Genomic DNA, 22,143 nt, shown 5'->3' with positions numbered 1-22,143 from the left:
CCTCTGGGGTCTCCGGTTTCTTCCCACATTCCAAAGTCATACTGATAGGGAATTTAGATTGTGAGCCCCAATGGGGACAGTGTTCCTGATGTATGCGCTGCAGAATATGTTACTGCTATAGAAAAATAAAGATTTAGCATTTATTATTATTTTATTATATCTGTCCTTACCCACCTGCCTGTCTGCTTAGGTCATCCTGCCTGCACCTGAGTCTGTCACCTGTCATGGGGTCAGCTGCCACAGTCCCGGTCACTGCCCTAGGAGTGGTACCTGGTGTTCGCCTCGCGGTAGGCACTTAGTTAAGCCCCTCCCACTAAAGGGTAAGCCCTGGTCCCCCTGTGGTCCAGTGGGTCCTCTACACCGTCCACGAGAGTTACCATAAACCCAATTTCTTTATCGTTCCTTATGGGAGACCCAAACCATGGGTGTATAGCTTCTGCCTCCGGAGGACACACAAAGTACTACACTCAAACGTGTAGCTCCTCCCTCCGGGCTATATACACCCCCTGGATGACAATCTACCCAGTTCAATGCTTTGTGTTTCAGGAGGATCACACACTTGCATTCTCTGATATTTTTTTATTTTAATTTTAAAGATTTGGAAGAAAAGCGGGTCCAGTCTGGACTCCCGGCATGTCCCTTCACACCCCACTCTGTCGGGTGCTGTTAAGGTTGACTTTATAAGGCTGGAGCCTTCACATGCCGCGCTCCTTCACATCCTCTGTCGAGGCTCTGTTTGAAGTGGGAGCCTCCACGGTCCTCTCTGCTTGCAGAAGGCCGGTCTCCATCCGCAGCCCTGTCTGGTCCCTGCTGGAAGGAGCGTTAACCCCCACTCAGGGACATGGCCCTGCGTCTCAAAAGCTAAGTATTGAGACGTTTTTTCAGGGGTCCCGGGTACTTTTATTTGGGGGACAGTATGTGCTTTAGCGTTACTGTTAATTCCGGCCGGTTCTGGGGGTTTCCCCTGAGAACCGCGCCGAAGGTGCCTGCTCGTCGGCCGCATTTTAAAATCTAGGCCCCGGCTTCAGTTTGGGCCTAGTTTCGGTTTCGGCTTCTCTGCATGTTTTGCATACAGCGCCGCCCACCGCCCGACCAGCAGAGGGGAGGGCACTCCTCTCTGGGGAGATGTTCCCTCCCCTGTATCTCTCCCTGTATCTCTCTGCCCTCCGTTTTTCCCGCTCTTGGGCTTATACACGCCCCCCCTCCTTCTCCCAGCGCCATTTTCTCAGCGTTCTTACACTGGAAGGCGCTGGATGCTGCAGCTGCATACTGTTTAGGAAGGCTGACGCTTCACAGGGTCTTTGAGCGGTGGAATCCGGAGGGCACACAGAGAGCGGGCTGGTAAGCCATAACCTTCGGTTGTGGACTTTTATTACACTCTCAGGCATTCTACAGGAGTGTATTCTGGCTGCAGAGCTTCCACCTCAGCAGCATGTCTGTCACTAGGAGCAAGGCTGCAAACATGTACGCTATATGCACTGCGTGTAAGCTCATTCTGCCAGAGCCAAGCACATACCCACATTGTGATGCCTGTGCTAACATGTTTGTGTCTCAGCCTGGAGCCTCCTCAGGGGTTCCTCCGGCTGCTCCGGCCCCGGTGGCTGAACCCCTGGCTTGGGTAGCTTCCTTTTCACAAGCTATTTCCCAGTCTTTTGCCGACTCCATGGGGCAGCTGTCCCGGACACTGCTGTCCATGCATCAGCCCCCCTCTCAGGGTGTCTCTGCGACTCCGAGCTCTGCAGAGCCCTCAGAGCATGTCCTAGGACCCCGTCCCCCTAAACGGAGACGCAGGGAACCTTCTCCTTCCTCGTCCCACGGCTCTGATTCACAAGCCGAGGTGCAGGGCGAGGAGGATTCGTTTACTGTGGGCTCAGACGCTGCCTCTATGTACCCCATTGACTTGTCTGAGGGTGATGCGGATGTTAGTGACTTGATTGCGTCCATTAACTCCGTACTGAACCTCAACCCACAAGAGTCAGAGGAACAACCCTCTCTGGTAGAGATACACCAGTTTACCTCTCCTAAGAAACCTAGGAGTATGTTTTTTAACCACTCCAGCTTTCACACCACTGTTAACAAGCCCAGGGCCTGTCCTGACAAACGTTTTCCGAAGCGTAGTTCAGATGACCGTTTTCCTTTTCCACCGGAGGTGGTTAAGGACTGGGCCCAGTCCCCAAAGGTAGACCCTCCGGTGTCCAGGATCTCAGCCCGCACAGTCGTAGCTGTGGCTGATGGCACTTCTCTTAAGGATCCCACTGACCGCCAGGTTGACCTTCTGGCCAAGTCTGTATATGAGGCGGCAGGAGCCTCGTTCTCCCCGTCTTTTGCGGCAGTGTGGGCTCTTAAGGCAGTCTCTGCCTCTCTGGCGGAGATTCATTCCCTCTCCAGGGACTCTATTCCTGAGACGGATGCCTTAACTTCTCAAGCTTCGGCTTTTGCATCCTACGCCATGTCTGCCATCCTGGAGGCTTCTCACCGCACGGCGGTGGCCTCCGCTAACTCCCTCGCGATCCGCAGGATCTTGTGGCTTCGAGAGTGGAAAGCAGACGCTTCCTCTAAGAAGTACCTTGCGAGTCTCCCTTTTGCTGGGTCCCAGCTGTTTGGGGAACAGCTGGATGACATAATTAAGGAAGCTACCGGCGGGAAGAGTACTTCCTTGCCACAAGCTAAAGCCAAGAAACCTGTCCAGGGCAGGAACCAATCGAGGTTTCGTTCCTTTCGTTCCTCTAACTGGTCATCCTCTAAGCCCTCGGCCTCGTCCACTACCGCAGCCAAGGATCGTAAATCCAACTGGCGCGCAAAGCCGCGTCCTCAAAAGACCGGAGGAGCCGCTGCCACTAAGGCAGCCTCCTCGTGACTATCTGGCCGCGCCAGCAACGTCCTTGGTCGGTGGCAGGCTCTCCCACTTTGGCGACGTGTGGTTGCAACACGTCTCCGATCAGTGGGTGCGGGATATCATCTCCCACGGCTACAGGATAGAATTTTCTTCCAGCCCGCCAAACAGATTTTTTCTGTCCACCCCCCCCCCTGCTCCAAAGCCGCCGCCTTTTCTCAGGCCGTGGCATCCCTGCAGGCCAACGGTGTAATTGTTCCGGTTCCCGCCCGGGAACGGTTCAGCGGTTTCTACTCAAACCTCTTTCTAGTCCCCAAAAAGGACGGTTCCTTCCGACCCATCCTGGATCTCAAGCTTCTCAACAAGCATGTTCAGGTGCGGCACTTTCGCATGGAATCTCTGAGATCGGTCATTGCCTCAATGACCCAAGGAGATTTTCTGGCATCCATCGACATCAGAGATGCCTATCTGCATGTGCCTATTGCGGTTTCACACCAGCGTTGGCTACGCTTTGCGATCGGAGAGGAACATTTCCAATTCGTGGCTCTCCCCTTCGGCTTAGCCACGGCCCCTCGAGTATTCACCAAGGTCATGGCAGCAGTGGTTGCGGTCCTGCACCTCCAGGGGTTGGCAGTGATTCCTTACCTGGACGACCTTCTAGTCAAGGCCTCATCCAGTGCAGACTGCCAGCGGAGTGTCTCTCTCACTCTCGCCACGCTAGTTCAGTTCGGGTGGCTTGTCAACCTGCCCAAGTCCACTCTGACCCCGACCCAGGTGCTTTTGTACCTAGGGATGCAATTCGAGACTCTGCCGGCACTTGTCAAGTTGCCCTTAGTCAAACAGCAGTCCCTTCGTCTGGCGGTGCGCTCTCTGCTGAGGCACCGCCGTCATTCCATCAGACACCTCATGCAGGTGCTGGGTCAGATGGTGGCTTCCATGGAAGCGGTCCCCTTTGCTCAGTTCCATCTGCGTCCCCTGCAGGTGGACATTCTCCGCTGTTGGGACAAGCGGATCTCTTCCTTGCACAGGCAGGTGGCTCTGTCGTCACAGACCAGGAACTCCCTTCAGTGGTGGCTTCGGCCCCTCTCTCTGTCTCAGGGACGCTCTTTCCTGACTCCGTCCTGGGTGATCCTCACCACGGATGCCAGCCTCTCTGGTTGGGGAGCAGTATTTCTCCATCACCGAGCACAGGGCACTTGGACTCCGTCCGAATCAGCCCTCTCGATCAATGTGCTGGAGATCAGAGCTGTGTTTCTAGCTCTCCTAGCCTTTCACCACCTGTTGGCGGGCAAGCACATTCGAGTTCAGTCGGACAACGCGACAGCGGTTGCCTACATCAATCACCAGGGCGGGACTCACAGCCGTCTGGCGATGTTGGAGGTTCAACGAATCCTCCAGTGGACGGAGGACTCCAAGTCCACCATGTCTGCAGTCCACATCCCAGGCGTGGAAAACTGGGAGGCCGATAACCTCAGCCGTCAAACCGTGGACAGCGGCGAGTGGGCCCTGCACCCGTCAGTGTTCAGATCAATCTGCCGCAAGTTGGGCACTCCGGAAGTGGACCTAATGGCATCCCGGCACAACAACAAGGTTCCGGTTTACGTGGCTCGCTCCCACGATCCTCAAGCCTTCGCAGCAGACGCACTGGTTCAAGATTGGTCTCAGTTCCGTCTGGCCTATGTGTTTCCCCCTCTAGCTCTCTTGCCCAGGGTTCTGCGCAAGATCAGAATGGAGGGCCGTCGAGTCATACTCATTGCTCCGGACTGGCCCAGGCGAGCTTGGTACCCAGACCTGCTCCGTCTGTCCGTAGAGGTGCCGTGGCATCTCCCGGACCGCCCAGACCTTCTCTCTCAAGGTCCGTTCTTCCGCCAGAATTCTGCGGCTCTCAGATTGACGGCGTGGCTCTTGAGTCCTGGATCCTGACGGCTTCAGGCATTCCCTCTGAGGTCATCTCCACCATGACTCAGGCTCGGAAGTCTTCCTCGGCCAAGATTTACCACAGGACTTGGAGGATTTTCCTGTCCTGGTGTCGCTCTTCCGACCATGCTCCTTGGCCGTTCTCCTTGCCGACCATCCTGTCTTTTCTACAGTCCGGTCTACAGCTAGGACTGTCCCTCAATTCCCTCAAGGGACAGGTGTCGGCTCTGTCGGTATTGTTCCAGCGGCGTATCGCCCGACTGGCTCAGGTGCGCACTTTCATGCAGGGCGCATCTCACATCATTCCTCCTTACCGGCGGCCCTTGGATCCCTGGGACCTTAATCTGGTCCTCACGGCCTTACAGAAACCCCCCTTTGAGCCTCTCAGGGAGGTTCCCTTGTTTCGACTTTCACAGAAAGTTGTTTTTCTAGTAGCCATAACTTCTCTCAGGAGAGTTTCTGATTTGGCTGCGCTCTCTTCGGAATCCCCCTTTTTGGTGTTTCACCAAGACAAGGTGGTTCTTCGTCCGTCTCCGGACTTTCTCCCTAAGGTGGTGTCTCCTTTCCACCTTAACCAGGACATTTCATTGCCTTCTCTTTGTCCGGCCCCTGTGCATCGCTTTGAAAAGGCGTTGCATACCTTGGATTTGGTGCGGGCGCTCCGAATCTATGTGTCACGCACCGCCGTTTTTAGGCGGTGCACCTCACTTTTTGTGCTAACCACTGGTCAGCGCAAGGGTCTCGCTGCTTCTAAACCGACCCTAGCTCGTTGGATCAGGTCGGCTATCACCGATGCCTACCAGTGTTCTCAGGTGCCTCCCCCGCCAGGGATTAAGGCGCACTCGACCAGAGCTGTCGGTGCCTCCTGGGCTTTCAGGCACCAGGCTACGGCTCAGCAGGTTTGTCAGGCTGCCACGTGGTCCAGTCTGCACACTTTTTCGAAGCACTACCAAGTGCATGCTCATGCTTCGGCAGATGCGAGCTTGGGCAGACGCATTCTTCAGGCGGCTGTCGCCCATTTGTGAAGTTAGGTTTTGCCTACTTCTCAGTTTGGTTTATTCCCACCCATGGACTGCTTTGGAACGTCCCATGGTTTGGGTCTCCCATAAGGAACGATAAAGAAAAAGAGAATTTTGTTTACTTACCGTAAATTCTTTTTCTTATAGTTCCGACATGGGAGACCCAGCACCCTCCCTGTTGCCTGTTGGCAGTTTTTTTGTTCCGTGTGTTTCACCGGCTGTTGTTAGTAGTCAGAGTTACGGTTATTCCGAGTTTTACTCTATCTCTACTTATGGGTGGATGTCCTCCTTCAGCTTTTGCACTGAACTGGGTAGATTGTCATCCAGGGGGGTGTATATAGCCCGGAGGGAGGAGCTACACGTTTGAGTGTAGTACTTTGTGTGTCCTCCGGAGGCAGAAGCTATACACCCATGGTTTGGGTCTCCCATGTCGGAACTATAAGAAAAAGAATTTACGGTAAGTAAACAAAATTCTCTTTTTATGTGATTTATTGGCATAAATTCAAAGATGCTGATTTTGGGGGATCTAAGTCAGCTGAAGGTTCATTCTGTCATCAGCTACATCTTGCAAGGCCTCACCCTATGCATATGCGCGCTCAACTTAGCTGGGTGTGCATATGTTTTAATCTGGTTGCGAGCTCCTCATACACATTAAATAGTCATAGAAACATGAGAGGACAACGGAGTTTTGTGGTGAAAAAGTTTAAAAGGTAATTTTATTAGGACAAATGTTAAAAGATAAAATGCAATTTTACATTTCCACAAGACACAACAATAAATACATTTATAAATGTGAAGTTAATTATATAGATGAGGTAGTGCGGTGGGTAGGCAAGCGGTGGTGGCCGGATGTACACCCTATCCCTTATTAACCTATGAGCAATCACCGGGTAAATAACCATCGTTAGAGAAAGGTTTAGAGGCAATGGGATATACCTGGGCGCCGGTACACACAGCCCGCCGGTGGAAGAGGAGCTCCGTGTGGAGGACCCGACGTACGTTTCGCAAAGGATTATGGTCGCTTATTCATGGGTACGTGAATTTACGTGTGTCCACAGGACCTTCTTGTATCCATAGTGACGATCACATGATCGTCACTATATCCAGTAGGAATAGACTGGAGCGGCGCGAGCGCGTCACATTAAATAGTCATCAGTTCCTACTACCACTATCGGAATGCTCAGCTGATAATAATCAAATGTATATGGGGCCTTAAAGCACGTATCTTCAAATAGGGATTGAAAATGTATTGTCATTTTATAATTTTTTATATTTTTGCAGAACAAGTTCCGTCCCAGCCTGATGAAGACCAGGAAACCTTCCAGCAGAAGATACTGAAACATTTCAGCTGCAATTCATTTCGTAAGTATCTTATTGAATAAAAGCTGCCAGGTTGGTCATGTGGTATAGATTCATTTAATTCAATCACTGTTCAGCCATAATATTATCATCAATGACCGGTGAGATGAAGAAAATTGATTGCTTTTTTCTGCTGTAGATGTAGCAGTGCTCAGAATGTTGAGCTGCATATAACCCCACCCACAATTCTGATTGGCAGCTTCCTGTCACATGGAGTTCTGCACAAACTTTGACGACTGTCATGGCGGAGTTGGGCTCTTTTCACATTATAGATTCTGTCACTCCATCTGATGGTTTCTCCGGTCTCTGGCATCAACACAGGCAGACTCGGGCGTCAACCTGCTGTGTGTTGCATCATAGGTAGGCTAGGAAGAGTTCATCTGTGCTGGTCTGCTTGTCAGTCTCCTTTGATCACATGTGGTGGGGAGGCCAATCATTCTGCTCCCCTCCTATTTATGCTGGTGGAGTCTTTTTACCCATGCCAGCTATAGTTTCTATGTTGGTCTTTGAGGTGTGGTGTCTCAGATTCTCTGGTGAAAGTTGTGCTCTTTGATCGTACGGTAGTGGAGTTTACCCCTGTTGTTTCTTTCTCTTGTGTTTCCTCGTGAATCTCTTATTGTCTTTACCTTTGTGTGTGTGTGTGTGTGCTGTGGGACAGAGGTTTTGTTTTCCCTTGTCTGTCTATATATGACTTTCATTACACTGCTGTTCTGTCCCTCCCTGGGAGAGGGCTAGGGTAAACAGATCAGGACTGATCAGGAGCAGGGCCAGGAAGGAGACTCAGGCCTCTCCACCATTAGGAGTATCCCTGAGAATAGGGATTGCATAAGGCCTCCTAGCTTGAGGAACAGGTTAGGGGCCTCGGTTCCCCACTATCCCATAGTCTTTGTGACACTTCCTGTGTGCACTGCATTGTTAGCAAGCTGTCAATCAGTGGTGGGGGCAGGGTCACACAGATTAGCTGGACTGCATGGCACAGGACAAATAAGATAAAAATAATCTCCTGCTAATAAAACACTGATTGTTTTGAAACTACAGTGAGCTGCTGAGCAAATGGCACATTCCTGGAATCAGGGTCCCTATATTATGCTGCTCTCAGATTACATAGCAAAAAGCTGCTGACAGATTCCTATTAATGCAACATGTATAATCATTATTTTCCCACATTAATTATTTCTTGTCATTTTACTACAGAAACAGATTTTGAAGTCCAAATTTTTTACCGGGGAAAGCTGGTTCAAACCTCAATAGTGACAAACCCGCATGGATTCTACATCACCGCTGACCAACAGCCGGGTCACAGCGGCTACTTAGACCGAGTCTACTTGCCGCAGCCGGCATCAGTAGTGACTGATCAGTTATTGACGACGACAATCGGACACCTCCTGACAAATCTGAAGGAAGGGACCCTTGTGGAAGTCCGAGAAGGAATAATATGCGCAAAGAGATTTGGCCTTTGTAGAAGTTATTGGAGTTTGACAAATATGCCAGAAACCAAAACACCGAATCAGATCGACAAAAGAGAGTACTCCTTCCTGTACAGCATTCATCAATTTATTACCGGTAAACACTTCTGTTTTTTTTAAGTTTTATCTTGAATTACAGGAACAGTAAATAGAGGCCCTTCACCTTCATCGGTTCTTCTAGATACACTTGCATACAGTTTTTGAAGGAACTCGGCAGGGAGGTTGTTCCAAACATCTTAGAGAACTAATCACTGATCTTTTGTGTATGTAGATTAGCACAAATCCTTCTGTCTCTTCATGTGATCCTAGACAGACTGGATGATGTCGATATCAGGGCTCTGTGAGGGCCATCACTTCCAGAACTCTGGGGGGGTTGATTCATCCCTTCCAGGGTTCTGTGGGGGCCGGATCATCACTTACAGGACTCTGTGTGGGTCAGATAATCACTTGCAGGGCTCTGTTTAGGTCGGATCATCACTTTCAGGGATCTGTGAGAGCCGGATAATAACTTCCTGGGCTTTGTGGGGGTGGGATCATCACTTCCAGGGCTCTGTGGGGGCTGGGTCATCACTTACAGGGCTCTGTGAGGGCCGGATCATCACTTCCAGGGCTCTGTGGGGGCCGGATCATCACTGCAAGGGATCTGTGGGGGCCAGATCATCACTTCCAGGGCTCTGTGGGGGCCGGATCATCACTGCAAGGGATCTGTGGGGGCTGGATCATCAGTTACAGGGCTTTGTTGGGGCTGGATCAGCACTTCCAGGTCTCTGGAGGGGTCGAATCATCCCTTCCAGGGTTCTATTGAGGCTGGATCATCCCTTCCAGGGCTCTATGGAGGTCAGATCATCACTTCCAGGGCTCTGTATGGGTCAAATAATCACTTGCAGGTCTCTGTGGAGGTCGGATCATCACTTACAGAGCTCTGTGGGGGCTGGATCATCACTGCAAGGGATCTGTAGGGGCTGGATCAGCACTTTCAGGTTTCTGGAGGGGTCGAATCATCACTTCCAGGGCTCTATGGAGGCTGGATCATCCCTTCCAGGGCTCTGTGGAGGTCGGATCATCACTTCCAGGGCTCTGTGAGGGTCAGATCATCACTTGCAGGGCTCTGTAGGTGCCAGATCGTCACTTGCAGCACTCCTTGTTCTTCTTTACACTGAAAATATAATACCATCAGGGAGGCATCTGATTGGCTCCAAATGTATTCTTTAGCAGGAGAATGAAGCCAAACATACAGCTAATCTCATTAAGAACAATCAGTGTAAAGGAGCACCTAGGAGCTTTGGAAGTGATGATCCGGCCCCTACAGAGCCCTGGAAGTGATGATCCGGCCCCCACAGAGCCCTGGAAGTGATGATCTGGCACCCACAGAGCCCTGGAAGTGATGATCTGGCACCCACAGAGCCCTGGAAGTGATGATCCGGCCCCCACAGAGCCCTGGAAGTGATGATCCAGCCCCACAGAGCCCTGGAAGTGATGATCCGGCCCCCACAGAGCCCTGGAAGTGATGATCTGGCACCCACAGAGCCCTGGAAGTGATGATCCGGCCCCCACAGAGCCCTGGAAGTGATGATCCGGCCCCCACAGAGCCCTGGAAGTGATGATCTGGCACCCACAGAGCCCTGGAAGTGATGATCCGGCCCCCACAGAGCCCTGGAAGTGATGATCCGGCCCCCTCAGAGCCCTGGTAGTGATCATCCAGCCCCCTCAGAGCCCTGGTAGTGATCATCCAGCCCCCTCAGAGTCCTGGTAGTGATGATCCAGCCCCCACAAAGCCATGGAAGTGATGATCCCACCCCCATAGAGCCCTGGAAGTGATGATGTCACCCCCTAATCTCTGCGATTATGGTTCTTCCTGATATCCTATATTTGCATACTACATTTGGAGAGAATCAGTACTAGAGATGATTATATTCGCCTTCCAGATCAACATTGCTTCTCCAAATTCTTATTTTGTCTTATGACTAGGGATGATCGAATACCAGAATATTTGCCTTAGCGAATATCCGATGAATAGGTCGCCGCTATGCGAATATTCGATGTGCAATGTAAATGGGAAGCCGAATAGTTGTTATTCGGGTGATATTCGGGTTTCCCAAAGAATTACATTACATTGCGCATCGAATATTCGAGAATAGTCGAATACCGACGACCTATTCGGCAAATATTCACAAAGCCGAATATTTGTGGTATTCGATCACCCCTACGGTACTTATGACCCTGTTTGGATGGAATGTGAGAGATGAAGCCATTCAGTAGCTGCTGATTGGCTGCAGCGGTCACGTGACACTCCCTGCAATGGATGTTGATGCCAGAAGACCACAGAGGAGCAGCGCCGGTCCGGTAGGCGAGTATAGCTTAACTCTTACAGTAGTAGAAAACCCCTTTTAGTAGACACAGTAAGTTTGTAAATCATTGTATGGTATATTATTTCTCTTTTTTTTTGGCTCAGAATTGATTGATTTCATCGAACGACGGCGAAAAGAGTCTCCACAGTATTCTCTCTGGATCTGTCTGGGGGAACAATGGCCGGATAAGAACTCATGGCAGAAGAAACTCATCATGGTGCAGGTGAATGGAAAGAAGGGAATTTTGTTTACTTACCGTAAATTCCTTTTCTTCTAGCTCCTATTGGGAGACCCAGACAATTGGGTGTATAGCTTCTGCCTCCGGAGGCCACACAAAGTATTACACTTTAAAAAGTGTAACCCCTCCCCTTCTGCCTATACACCCCCCCGTGCATCACGGGCTCATCAGTTTTGGTGCCAAAGCAGGAAGGAGGAAACTTATAAATTGGTCTAAGGTAAATTCAATCCGAAGGATGTTCGGAGAACTGAAACCATGAACCAAAAGAACAATTCAACGTGAACAACATGTGTACACAAAAGAACAACAGCCCGAAGGGCACAGGGGCGGGTGCTGGGTCTCCCAATAGGAGCTAGAAGAAAAGGAATTTACGGTAAGTAAACAAAATTCCCTTCTTCTTTGTCGCTTCATTGGGAGACCCAGACAATTGGGATGTCCAAAAGCAATCCCTGGGTGGGTAAAAGAATACCTCGATAAAAAGAGCCGAAAAACGGCCCCCTCATACAGGTGGGCCACTGCCGCCTGAAGGAGTCGCCTACCTAGGCTGGCATCTGCCGAATCATCGGCCTGCACCTGATAGTGTTTCGTGAAAGTGTGCAGACTCGACCAGGTAGCCGCCTGACACACCTGCCGAGCCGTAGCCTGGTGTCGCAATGCCCAGGACACCGACGGCTCTGGTAGAATGGGCCTTCAGCCCTGCAGGAATCGGAAGCCTAAAAGAACGGTAGGCTTCAAGAATCGGTTCCTTGATTCACCGAGCCAAGGTTGACTTGAAAACCTGAAATCCCTTACTCTGGTCCGCGATAAGGACAAGAGCGCATCAGACCGGCGCAGGGGCGCCGTGCGAGAAATGTAGAGCCGGAGTGCTCTCACCAGATCTAATAAATGCAAATCCTTTTCACATTGGTGAACTGGATGCGGACCCAAAGAGGGTAAGACGAAACGGGGATACCTTAGGGAGAAAGTCCGGGACCGGACGTAGAACCACCCTATCCTGGTGAAACACCAGGAAGGGGGCTTTGCATGACAGCTCTGCCAGCTGAGATACTCTTCTGAGTGATGTGACTGCCACTAGGAAGGCCACCCTTTGCGAAAGAAAGTGGGCAAGGCAAACGGCCAGGGAGTAAACCCTGATCAGAGCACCAGGATAAGAAGATCCTCCAAGTCCTGTGATAGATCTTGGCGGACGTTGGTTTCCTGGCCTGTCTCATGGTGGCAATGACATCTGGAGATATCCCTGATGACGCTAGGAGCCAGGACTCAATGGCCACACAGTGAGGTTTAGAGCCGTAGAATTCAGAAGGAAATATGGCCCTTAAGGCAGCAAGTCTGGTCGGTCTGGGAGAGTCCACGGTTGACCCACCGTGAGGTGCCACAGATCCGGGTACCACGATCACCTCGGCCAGTCTGGAGCAACGAGGATGGCGCTGCGACAGTCTGACCTGATCTTGCGTAACACTCTGGGCAGTAGTGCCAGAGGAGGAAATACATAAGGCAGTCGAAACTGCGACCAGTCGTGAACTAGCGCGTCTGCCGCCAGAGCTCTGTGATCCTTGGACCGAGCCATGAATGCCGGGACTTTGTTGTAGTGCTGAGACGCCATTAGATCGACGTCCGGCGTTCCCCAGCGGCAACAGATCTCTAGAAACACGTGTGGGTGAAGAGACCATTCCCCTGCGTCCATGCCCTGGCGACTGAGAAAATCTGCTTCCCAGTTTTCTACGCCCGGGATGTGAACTGCGGAGATGTTGGAGGCTGTGGCTTCCGCCCACAGCCGAATCCGCCGAACTGCTCGGAAGGCTTGACGACTGCGTGTGCCGCCCTGGTGGTTGATGTACGCAACCGCCTTGGCGTTGTCCGACTGAATTCGGATCTGCTTGCCCTCCAGCTACCGCTGGAACACCTTTAGGGCTAGATCCACTGCCCTTATCTCCAGAACATTGAACCGAGGGGAGGACTCTGTCGGAGTCCAGGTTCCCTGAGCCGAGTGGTGGAGGAAGACTGCTCCCCACCCTGACAGACTCGCGTCCGTCGTGACCACAGCCCCGGCTGGGGGCCGGAAGGATTTTTCCTTCGCCCAGGAAGTGGAAAGAAGACACCACTGAAGAGAGGTTTTGCTGCAAGGGAAAGAGAGACGTTCTTGTCTAGGGACGTCGACCTCCTGTCCCATTTGCGGTGTCCGATAGAATCGGACGCAGACGAAACTGCGCAAGGGAACTGCCTCCCTTGCTGCCACCATCTTCCTGAGACAGTGCATGAGGCGCCTCAAGGGGTGACTTGGCCCGAAGGAGAGATTGCACCCCTGTCTGTAGTGAACGCTGACTATGCAGCGGAAGCTTCACTATCGCTGAGAGAGTATAAAAACTCCATCCCGACATAAGTCAGTGATTGGGTCGGTGTCAGTTTTGACCTTGGAATTTTGATGATCCACCCGAACCCCTGGAGAGTCTCCAGAGCAATGGTCAGGTTGTGTTGACATGCCACCCAGGAGGGTGTCTTGACTAGAGGATCGTCTAGGTAAGTGATCACCGAGTGGCCCTGTAGGACCGCCACCACTGCTGCCATGACCTTGGTGAAGACCCGTGGGGCTGTCGCCAGGCCGAATGGCAGTGCCACGAACTGAAGGTGTTCGTCCCTGATGGCGAAACGCAGAAAGCGTTGAAGCTCGGGTGCGATCGGCACATGGAGATAAGCATCCTTGATGTCAATTGATGCTAGGAAGTCTCCTTGTGACATCGAGGCTTCAGAGTGTTCACCGCCTGAAAAAGTGCATCGGCTCGCTCGGGGGGCGGAGATGTTCTGAAGAAACGAGTCGGAGGACGAGAGCAGAGCTGTATCCTGTAACCGTGAGACAGAATGTCTCTCACCCATCGGTCTTGGACTGGGGCAAGGACGAGACTGTCTAGTAACTTCATCCAATTGCTCGCCAAACAAACGGTCGCCAGAAAATGGCAAACCGGTTAAGAACTTCTTGGAAGCAGAGCTTGCCTTCCATTCACGTAGCCACATGGCCCTGCAGACTGCCACCGAATTGGTGGATGCTACCGCTGTACGGCTCGCAGAGTCCAGGAACGGCGTTCATGGCGTAGAACGAAAAAACCTACGCCTGAGAAGTGAAGGACACAACCTGCGTGGCAGAGGTATGTGCAACAGCAATAATCTCAGCCAGAGAAGCTGAGATAGCTTGGAGTGCCCTCACGGCTGCGAAGGCTGGAGCAAAAGATGCGACTATGGCTTCATAGATGGATTTCATCATAAGCTTTATTTGCCTGTCAGTGGCATTCGTGAGAGATGGACATCTGCCACTAATACTACGGATCTAGCCGCCAGCCTAGAGACTGGAGGATCCACCCTGTGACACTGAGCCCAACCCTTAAGCACGTCAGGGGGTAAAAGGGTAACGCGTGTCAATAAGGCGCTTAGTAAGCGCTTGTCCGTCAAGTTCTGTGCTACTGGACGGCCCCTCTGGAGTTAGAGTGATCGAAACACGCACTCCTGATGAAGTCGGGGAAGGTTCCCAGCGGGCCCGCTTAGCCTATCATAGGCCGCGGTCCGTGACGGAGTTCTCACCGTGGGATCTGGGTGTTACTCCAGGATGTTGTACCGACTCAGAGGGACCCGGGAGCGATGAACTCACAGCTCCCTGGCCCTGTGTTATCGGTCTGGACTGCAAGGCTTCCAGTATCTTAGCAGACCCTCTGTCCATAGACTGAGTCCTGGAATGTGAAAGCTATTCAGAGATTTGCTGATTCCAACATGCAAACTCTGTCCCTGTCATCTGTGCAGTGCCTGTAATATAGCCACACAAGAGGTACAGGTTGTAAAATAAGCCAGTGCCTTGGCACCCTTACTCTTTAAGAGCAGACAACAGCATGTCGTCCGCAGAGTAAACAGTGAGGGTATACAGCCAAAAGCAAATAATGCTGCCGAACAGTGAGATCATATACCATATAAATAAACATATATATATACACTGCGGCACCAAGGGGGGTCAGCACCTGAAAAACTGGTGCCCCCCAGTGCTCAGTGAGGGGGAAGGAGGATACCAACGTATGCTCCAGCCCTCCCTGCCGACGTCCAGTCGGCCGTCCCGTCGTTACCCCTGACTGGCAGGCCCGAGAACGGGAGTATATGGCACTAGGCCGTAAGAGCCGGGGACTAAATTTAAAAACGCGGCCGGCAAACATGGCGCGGTCGGCGCGGTAGTCCCAGTCTCACAAACCACTCAGCAACCGCTGCGGCGTTTGTAACACAGATGCTGCATGCACCGTCCCTCAGGGGACACAGAGTACCTTATGATGCAGGGCTCTGTCCCTGATGATGTCCAGTCTTCTGTCCGTCAGATTCCCCCAGGGGCTGCGGATGGAGCCCGGTCCCAGTGCATGGCGACCGGTTAGGATCCCCCTCTCCCAGCAAACTCTGTCCCTGTAGCAGTGGAGCAGATTCTGAGATCCTCCACCGGCAGAATTATAACAATGGCTGCCGGCGTTCCGAGGGGAGGAGAGAGCCGTGGGCGGAACCGCAAAAGTGCGGGAACCTGGTGGCCCATAGTGATCAGTGAGGGGGGCGGAGGACAGCGAAGTGTGCTCCAGCCCTCACTGTCGGCATCATACCGACCGTCCCGCCTTTCTCCCTGACTGGCAGGCTCAGGGGCGGGAGTTTAACACACTAGGCCGCAAAAGCCGGGGACTAAAGTAAAAACCGCGGCCGGCAAACAGGCACGGTCGGCGCGGCAGTCCCAGACAAAAATCCACACCGCAGTCGCAGCTGCGTCTGAGGCCAAGGTGCTTCATGCACCGTCCCAACGGGGACACAGAGTACCTGTAGATGCAGGGCCATGTCCCTGACGATACTCCGTCTCCTGTCCGGCAGATTCCCCCAGGGGCTGCGGAGGGAGCCCGGTCCCAGTGGCTGGATGACCGGTTAGGATCCCACTTCCCCAGAGCCCCTAAGGGATGGGGAAGGAAAACGGCATGTGGCTTGTGGCCACCAGATTCCCTGCCCCGGGTCTCCCTCAGCTGCAGCCAGAAGTTCTCCACTGCAGAATGTGCTGAAAACATGGCTGACGGCGTTCTCTGAGGAGGAGGGAGGCGTGGGCGTAGTCACAAAAGTGCGGGAATCTGGTGCCCCAGCGTGAGTAGTGAGGGGGGCGGAGGACAGCTCAGTGTACTCCAGCCCTCACTGTCGGCGTCATAAGGACCGTCCCGCCCTTTTCCCTGACTGGCAGGCCTGGGGGCGGGAGAATACTATACTAGGCCGCAAAAGCCGGGGACTAAAGTTAAAACCGCGGCCGGCCGGCAGTGCACGGTCGGCGCGGTAGTCCCGGACCCATACCCACGCCGCAGTCGCTGCAGCGTCTGGGCCCAAGGTGCTTTATGCGACGTCCCAACGGGGACACAGAGTACCTGTGGATGCAGGGCCATGTCCCTGACGATACTCCGTCTCCTGTCCGGCAGATTCCCCCAGGGGCTGCGGAGGGAGACCGGTCCCAGTGTCTGGATGACCGGATAGGATCCCACTTCCCCAGAGCCCCTAAGGGATGGGGAAGGAAAGCGGCATGTGGCTCCAGGCTGTGTACCCGCAATGGGTACCTCAACCTTAACAACACCGCCGACCTGAGTGGGGTGAGAAGGGAGCATGCCGGGGGCCCCATAGGGGCCCTCTTTTCTTCCATCCGATAAAGTCAGCAGTTGCTGCTGACTAAAACGTGGAGCTTGCGTGAATGTGTGCCTCCTTCAACACAAAGCAAAAAACTGAGGGGCCCGTGATGCACGGGAGGGTGTATAGCAGAGGGGAGGGGTTACACTTTTTAAAGTGTAATACTTTGTGTGGCCTCCGGAGGCAGAAGCTATACACCCCAATTGTCTGGGTCTCCCAATGGAGCGACAAAGAAGAAGGGAATTTTGTTACTTACCGTAAATTCCTTTTCTTCTAGCTCCTATTGGGAGACCCAGACGATTGGGTGTATAGCACTGCCTCCGGAGGCCACACAAAGCATTACACTAAAAAGTGTAAGGCCCCTCCCCTTCTGGCTATACACCCCCAGTGGGATCACTGGCTCACCAGTTTTAGTGCAAAAGCAAGAAGGAGGAAAGCCAATAACTGGTTTAAACAAATTCACTCCGAAGTAACATCGGAGAACTGAAAACCGTTCAACATGAACAACATGTGTACCCGAAAAACCACCAAAAATCCCGAAGGACAACAGGGCGGGTGCTGGGTCTCCCAATAGGAGCTAGAAGAAAAGGAATTTACGGTAAGTAACAAAATTCCCTTCTTCTTCGGCGCTCCATTGGGAGACCCAGACGATTGGGACGTCCAAAAGCTGTCCCTGGGTGGGTAAAGAAATACCTCATGTTAGAGCTGCAAAAACAGCCCTCCCCTACGGGGAGGCAACTGCCGCCTGCAGGACTCTTCTACCTAGGCTGGCGTCCGCCGAAGCATAGGTATGCACCTGATAATGTTTGGTGAAAGTGTGCAGACTCGACCAGGTAGCTGCCTGGCACACCTGTTGAGCCGTAGCCTGGTGTCGTAATGCCCAGGACGCACCCACGGCTCTGGTAGAATGGGCCTTCAGCCCTGATGGAACCGGAAGCCCAGCAGAACGGTAGGCTTCAAGAATTGGTTCTTTGATCCATCGAGCCAGGGTGGCCTTGGAAGCCTGCGACCCTTTGCGCTTACCAGCGACAAGGACAAAGAGTGCATCCGAGCGGCGCAGGGGCGCCGTGCGGGAAATGTAGATTCTGAGTGCTCTCACCAGATCCAACAAATGTAGATCCTTTTCATACCGATGAACTGCATGCGGATAAAAGGAAGGCAAGGAGATATCCTGATTAAGGTGAAAAGATGATACCACCCTAGGGAGAAACTCCTGAATGGGGCGCAGCACTACCTTGTCCTGGTGGAACACCAGGAAAGGAGCTTTGCATGACAGCGCTGCTAGTTCAGACACTCTCCGAAGGGACGTGACCGCTACCAGAAAGGCCACTTTCTGTGAGAGTCGAGAAAGTGACACATCCCTCAGGGGCTCGAAAGGCGGCTTCTGGAGAGCAACAAGGACCTTGTTTAGATCCCACGGATCTAACGGCCGCCTGTACGGAGGTACGATATGACACACCCCCTGCAGGAACGTGCGCACCTGAGAAAGTCGCGCTAGACGCTTCTGAAAAAACACGGATAGTGCCGAGACTTGCCCTTTAAGGGAGCCGAGCGACAAGCCCTTTTCCAACCCAGATTGCAGGAAGGAAAGAAAGACAGGTAACGCGAATGGCCAGGGGGATACTCCTTGTGCAGAGCACCAGGATAAGAAAATCTTCCACGTTCTGTGGTAGATCTTAGCAGAAGAGGACTTCCTAGCCTGTCTCATGGTGGCCACGACCCCTTGGGGTAATCCTGAAGACGCTAGGATCCAGGACTCAATGGCCACACAGTCAGGTTCAGGGCCGCAGAATTCCGATGGAAAAACGGCCCTTGGGACAGTAAGTCTGGACGGTCTGGTAGTGCCCACGGTTGGCCGACCGTGAGATGCCACAGATCCGGGTACCACGACCTCCTCGGCCAGTCTGGGGCGACGAGTATGACGCGGCCGCAATCGGTTCTGATCTTGCGTAACACTCTGGGCAAGAGTGCCAGAGGTGGAAACACATAAGGGAGCCGGAACTGCGACCAATCTTGCACTAAGGCGTCTGCCGCCAGAGCTCTTTGATCGCGAGACCGCGCTATGAAGGTCGGGACCTTGTTGTTGTGCCGAGACGCCATTAGGTCGACGTCCGGCACCCCCCAGCGGCGGCAGATTTCCTGAAACACGTCCGGGTGAAGGGACCATTCCCCTGCGTCCATGCCCTGGCGACTGAGGAAGTCTGCTTCCCAGTTTTCCACGCCCGGGATGTGAACTGCTGATATGGTGGATGCTCTTTCCTCCACCCACATCAGAACCCGCCTGACTTCCTGGAAGGCTTGCGGACTGCGTGTCCCTCCTTGGTGGTTGATGTATGCCACCGCTGTGGAGTTGTCCGACTGAATTCGGATCTGCTTTCCTTCCAGCCACTGCTGGAAGGCTAATAGGGCAAGATACACTGCTCTGATTTCCAGAACATTGATCTGAAGGGTGGACTCCTGCTGAGTCCACGTCCCTTGAGCCCTGTGGTGGAGAAAAACTGCTCCCCACCCTGACAGACTCGCGTCTGTCGTGACCACTGCCCAGGATGGGGGCAGGAATGATCTTCCCTGTGATACTGAGGTGGGAAGAAGCCACCATTGCAGAGAGTCCTTGGCCGTCTGAGAAAGGGAGACTTTCCTGTCTAGGGAAGTTGTCTTCCCGTCCCATTGGCGGAGAATGTCCCATTGAAGTGGGCGCAGATGAAACTGCGCGAACGGGACTGCCTCCATTGCCGCCACCATCTTCCCTAGGAAGTGCATGAGGCGCCTTAAGGGGTACGACTGACCCTGAAGGAGAGACTGCACCCCTGTCTGTAGTGACCGCTGCTTGTCCAGCGGAAGCTTCACTATCGCTGAGAGAGTATGAAACTCCATGCCAAGATACGTTAGTGATTGAGTCGGTGCCAGGTTGGACTTTGAAAAGTTGATGATCCACCCGAAAGTCTGGAGAGTCTCCAGCGCAACATTCAGGCTGTGTTGGCATGCCTCTTGAGAGGGTGCTCTGACAAGTAGATCGTCTAAGTAAGGGATCACCGAATGTCCCTGAGAATGCAAGACTGCTACCACTGCCGCCATGACCTTGGTGAAAACCCGTGGGGCTGTCGCCAGACCAAATGGCAGAGCTACGAACTGGAGATGGTCGTCTCCTATCACGAAACGTAGAAAACGTTGGTGCTCTGTAGCAATCGGCACGTGGAGATAAGCGTCCTTGATGTCTATTGATGCAAGGAAATCTCCTTGAGACATTGAGGCAATGACGGAGCGGAGGGATTCCATCCGGAACCGCCTGGCGTTCACATGCTTGTTGAGCAGCTTTAGGTCCAGAACAGGACGAAACGAGCCGTCCTTTTTTGGAACCACAAAGAGATTGGAGTAAAAACCTTGCCCTTGTTCCTGCAGAGGAACAGGGATCACCACTCCTTCTGCTTTTAGTGAGCACACCGCTTGCAGAAGGGCATCTGCTCGGTCGGGACGTGGGGAGGTTCTGAAGAACCGAGGCGGAGGACGAGAACTGAATTCTATCCTGTACCCGTGAGACAAAATGTCTGTTACCCACCGGTCTTTGACCTGTGGCAGCCAAATGTCGCAAAAGCGGGAGAGCCTGCCACCGACCGAGGATGCGGAGGGATGAGGCCGAAAGTCATGAGGCAGCCGCCTTGGAAGCGGTTCCTCCGGTTGCTTTCTTGGGGCGTGAATGAGCCCGCCAGGAATCTGAGCTCCTTTGCTCCTTCTGAGTCCCTTTGGACGAGGAGAATTGGGTCTTGCCGGAGCCTCGAAAGGACCGAAACCTCGACTGCCACTTCCTCTGTTGAGGTTTGCTTGATCTGGGCTGGGGTAAGGAGGAGTCCTTACCCTTGGATTGCTTAATGATTTCAGCCAATTGTTCACCAAACAGTCTATCTACAGATAGTGGCAAGCTGGTTAAACATTTTTTGGAAGCAGAATCCGCTTTCCATTCCTTTAACCACAAGGCTCTGCGCAAGACAACAGAGTTGGCAGACGCAATTGAGGTACGGCTTGTAGAGTCCAGGACAGCGTTGATAGCGTAAGTCACAAACGCAGACATTTGCGAGGTTAGGGACGCTACTCGCGGCACTGCTGGACATATGATAGAGTCCACCTGTGCCAGGCCAGCTGAAATAGCTTGGAGTGCCCACACGGCCGCGAATGCTGGAGCAAACGACGCGCCGATAGCTTCATAGACAGACTTTAACCAAAGGTCCATCTGTCTGTCATTGGCATCTTTAAGTGAAGCCCCGTCTTCCACTGCAACTATGGATCTAGCCGCTAGCCTGGAGATTGGGGGGTCCACCTTTGGACACTGGGTCCAGCGTTTGACCACGTCAGGGGGAAAGGGATAACGTGTATCCTTAAGACGTTTGGAGAAACGCTTATCTGGGTAAGCATGGTGTTTCTGGACTGATTCTCTGAAGTCAGCGTGGTCCAGAAAAGTACTCAGTTTAGGCTTGGGATACCTGAAATGGAACTTCTCCTGCTGTGCCGCTGCCTCCTCTGCAGAAGGGGCAGGGGGAGAAATTTCCAATAGACTATTGATGGCCCCTATCAGGTCATTTACCATGGCGTCACCATCAGGAGTATCCAGATTGAGAGCGGTTTCAGGATTAGACTCCTGATCCCCCTCCTCTGTCTCATCATGTAGAGACTCTTCTCGCTGAGACCCTGATCCGCGTGATGACGTGGAGGGTCTCTCCCAGCGAGCACGCTTAGGCTGCCTGGGACTGTCATCTGAATCAGAGCCGTCAGGCTGAGATGCCTGGGACCCCCTTGAAGCACGGATTAACTCCAACTGAGGGGGACCGGGGAACATTGCCGCAGCAGTGTCCATGGACTGAGGAACTGGTCTGGCCTGCAAGGTCTCTAGGATTTTTGTCATAGTGACAGACATCCTGTCAGCAAAAACTGCAAACTCTGTCCCCGTCACCGGGACAGGGTTCACCGGCGACTCTGCCTGGGCCACTACCACCATAGACTCCGGCTGACGAAGTGGCACAGGGACCGAACATTGCACACAATGGGGGTCATTGTAACCTGCCGGTAGATCAGCCCCACAAGCGGCACAAGTAGCGTATTGCTGTGCAGCTGCAGCCTGTGTCTTGGCACCCTTGCGTTTTACAGATGACATGTTGTCGTCTCCTCAGAGCAATTGGGGTATACAGCCAAGAAGCGACCTTACAGTGCAAAATATATATATATATGGTACAGAGAAAAAAGTACACAAATATAACACTGTGGCACTAGTGGGGGCCAGCACTTAAGTGCTGCTTACCGCCCGCTTAACGCGGGT

General features: G+C 52.9%; 1 protein-coding gene across 2 annotated transcripts in view; it reads left to right on the top strand.

Moving 5' to 3' along the window:
- LOC142257238 (interferon regulatory factor 3-like) overlaps positions 1 to 22,143 on the top strand; it is a 53,989-nt gene that overhangs the window by 27,854 nt on the left and 3,992 nt on the right. Inside the window, exons 7-9 of one of the 2 annotated variants that reach the window (XM_075329391.1) lie at positions 7,051 to 7,131; positions 8,323 to 8,691; positions 11,047 to 11,165. In XM_075329391.1, coding sequence (XP_075185506.1) covers positions 7,051 to 7,131; positions 8,323 to 8,691; positions 11,047 to 11,165 — 569 coding nt within the window. The remainder of the gene's footprint in view (positions 1 to 7,050; positions 7,132 to 8,322; positions 8,692 to 11,046; positions 11,166 to 22,143) is intronic. The other variant, XM_075329392.1, reaches the window with a different exon arrangement.

The sequence above is a fragment of the Anomaloglossus baeobatrachus genome, chromosome 11 (genome assembly GCF_048569485.1).
Source record: "Anomaloglossus baeobatrachus isolate aAnoBae1 chromosome 11, aAnoBae1.hap1, whole genome shotgun sequence".
Taxonomy (NCBI): Eukaryota; Metazoa; Chordata; class Amphibia; order Anura; family Aromobatidae; genus Anomaloglossus; species Anomaloglossus baeobatrachus.
This window is presented reverse-complemented; position numbering and strand designations above follow the sequence as displayed.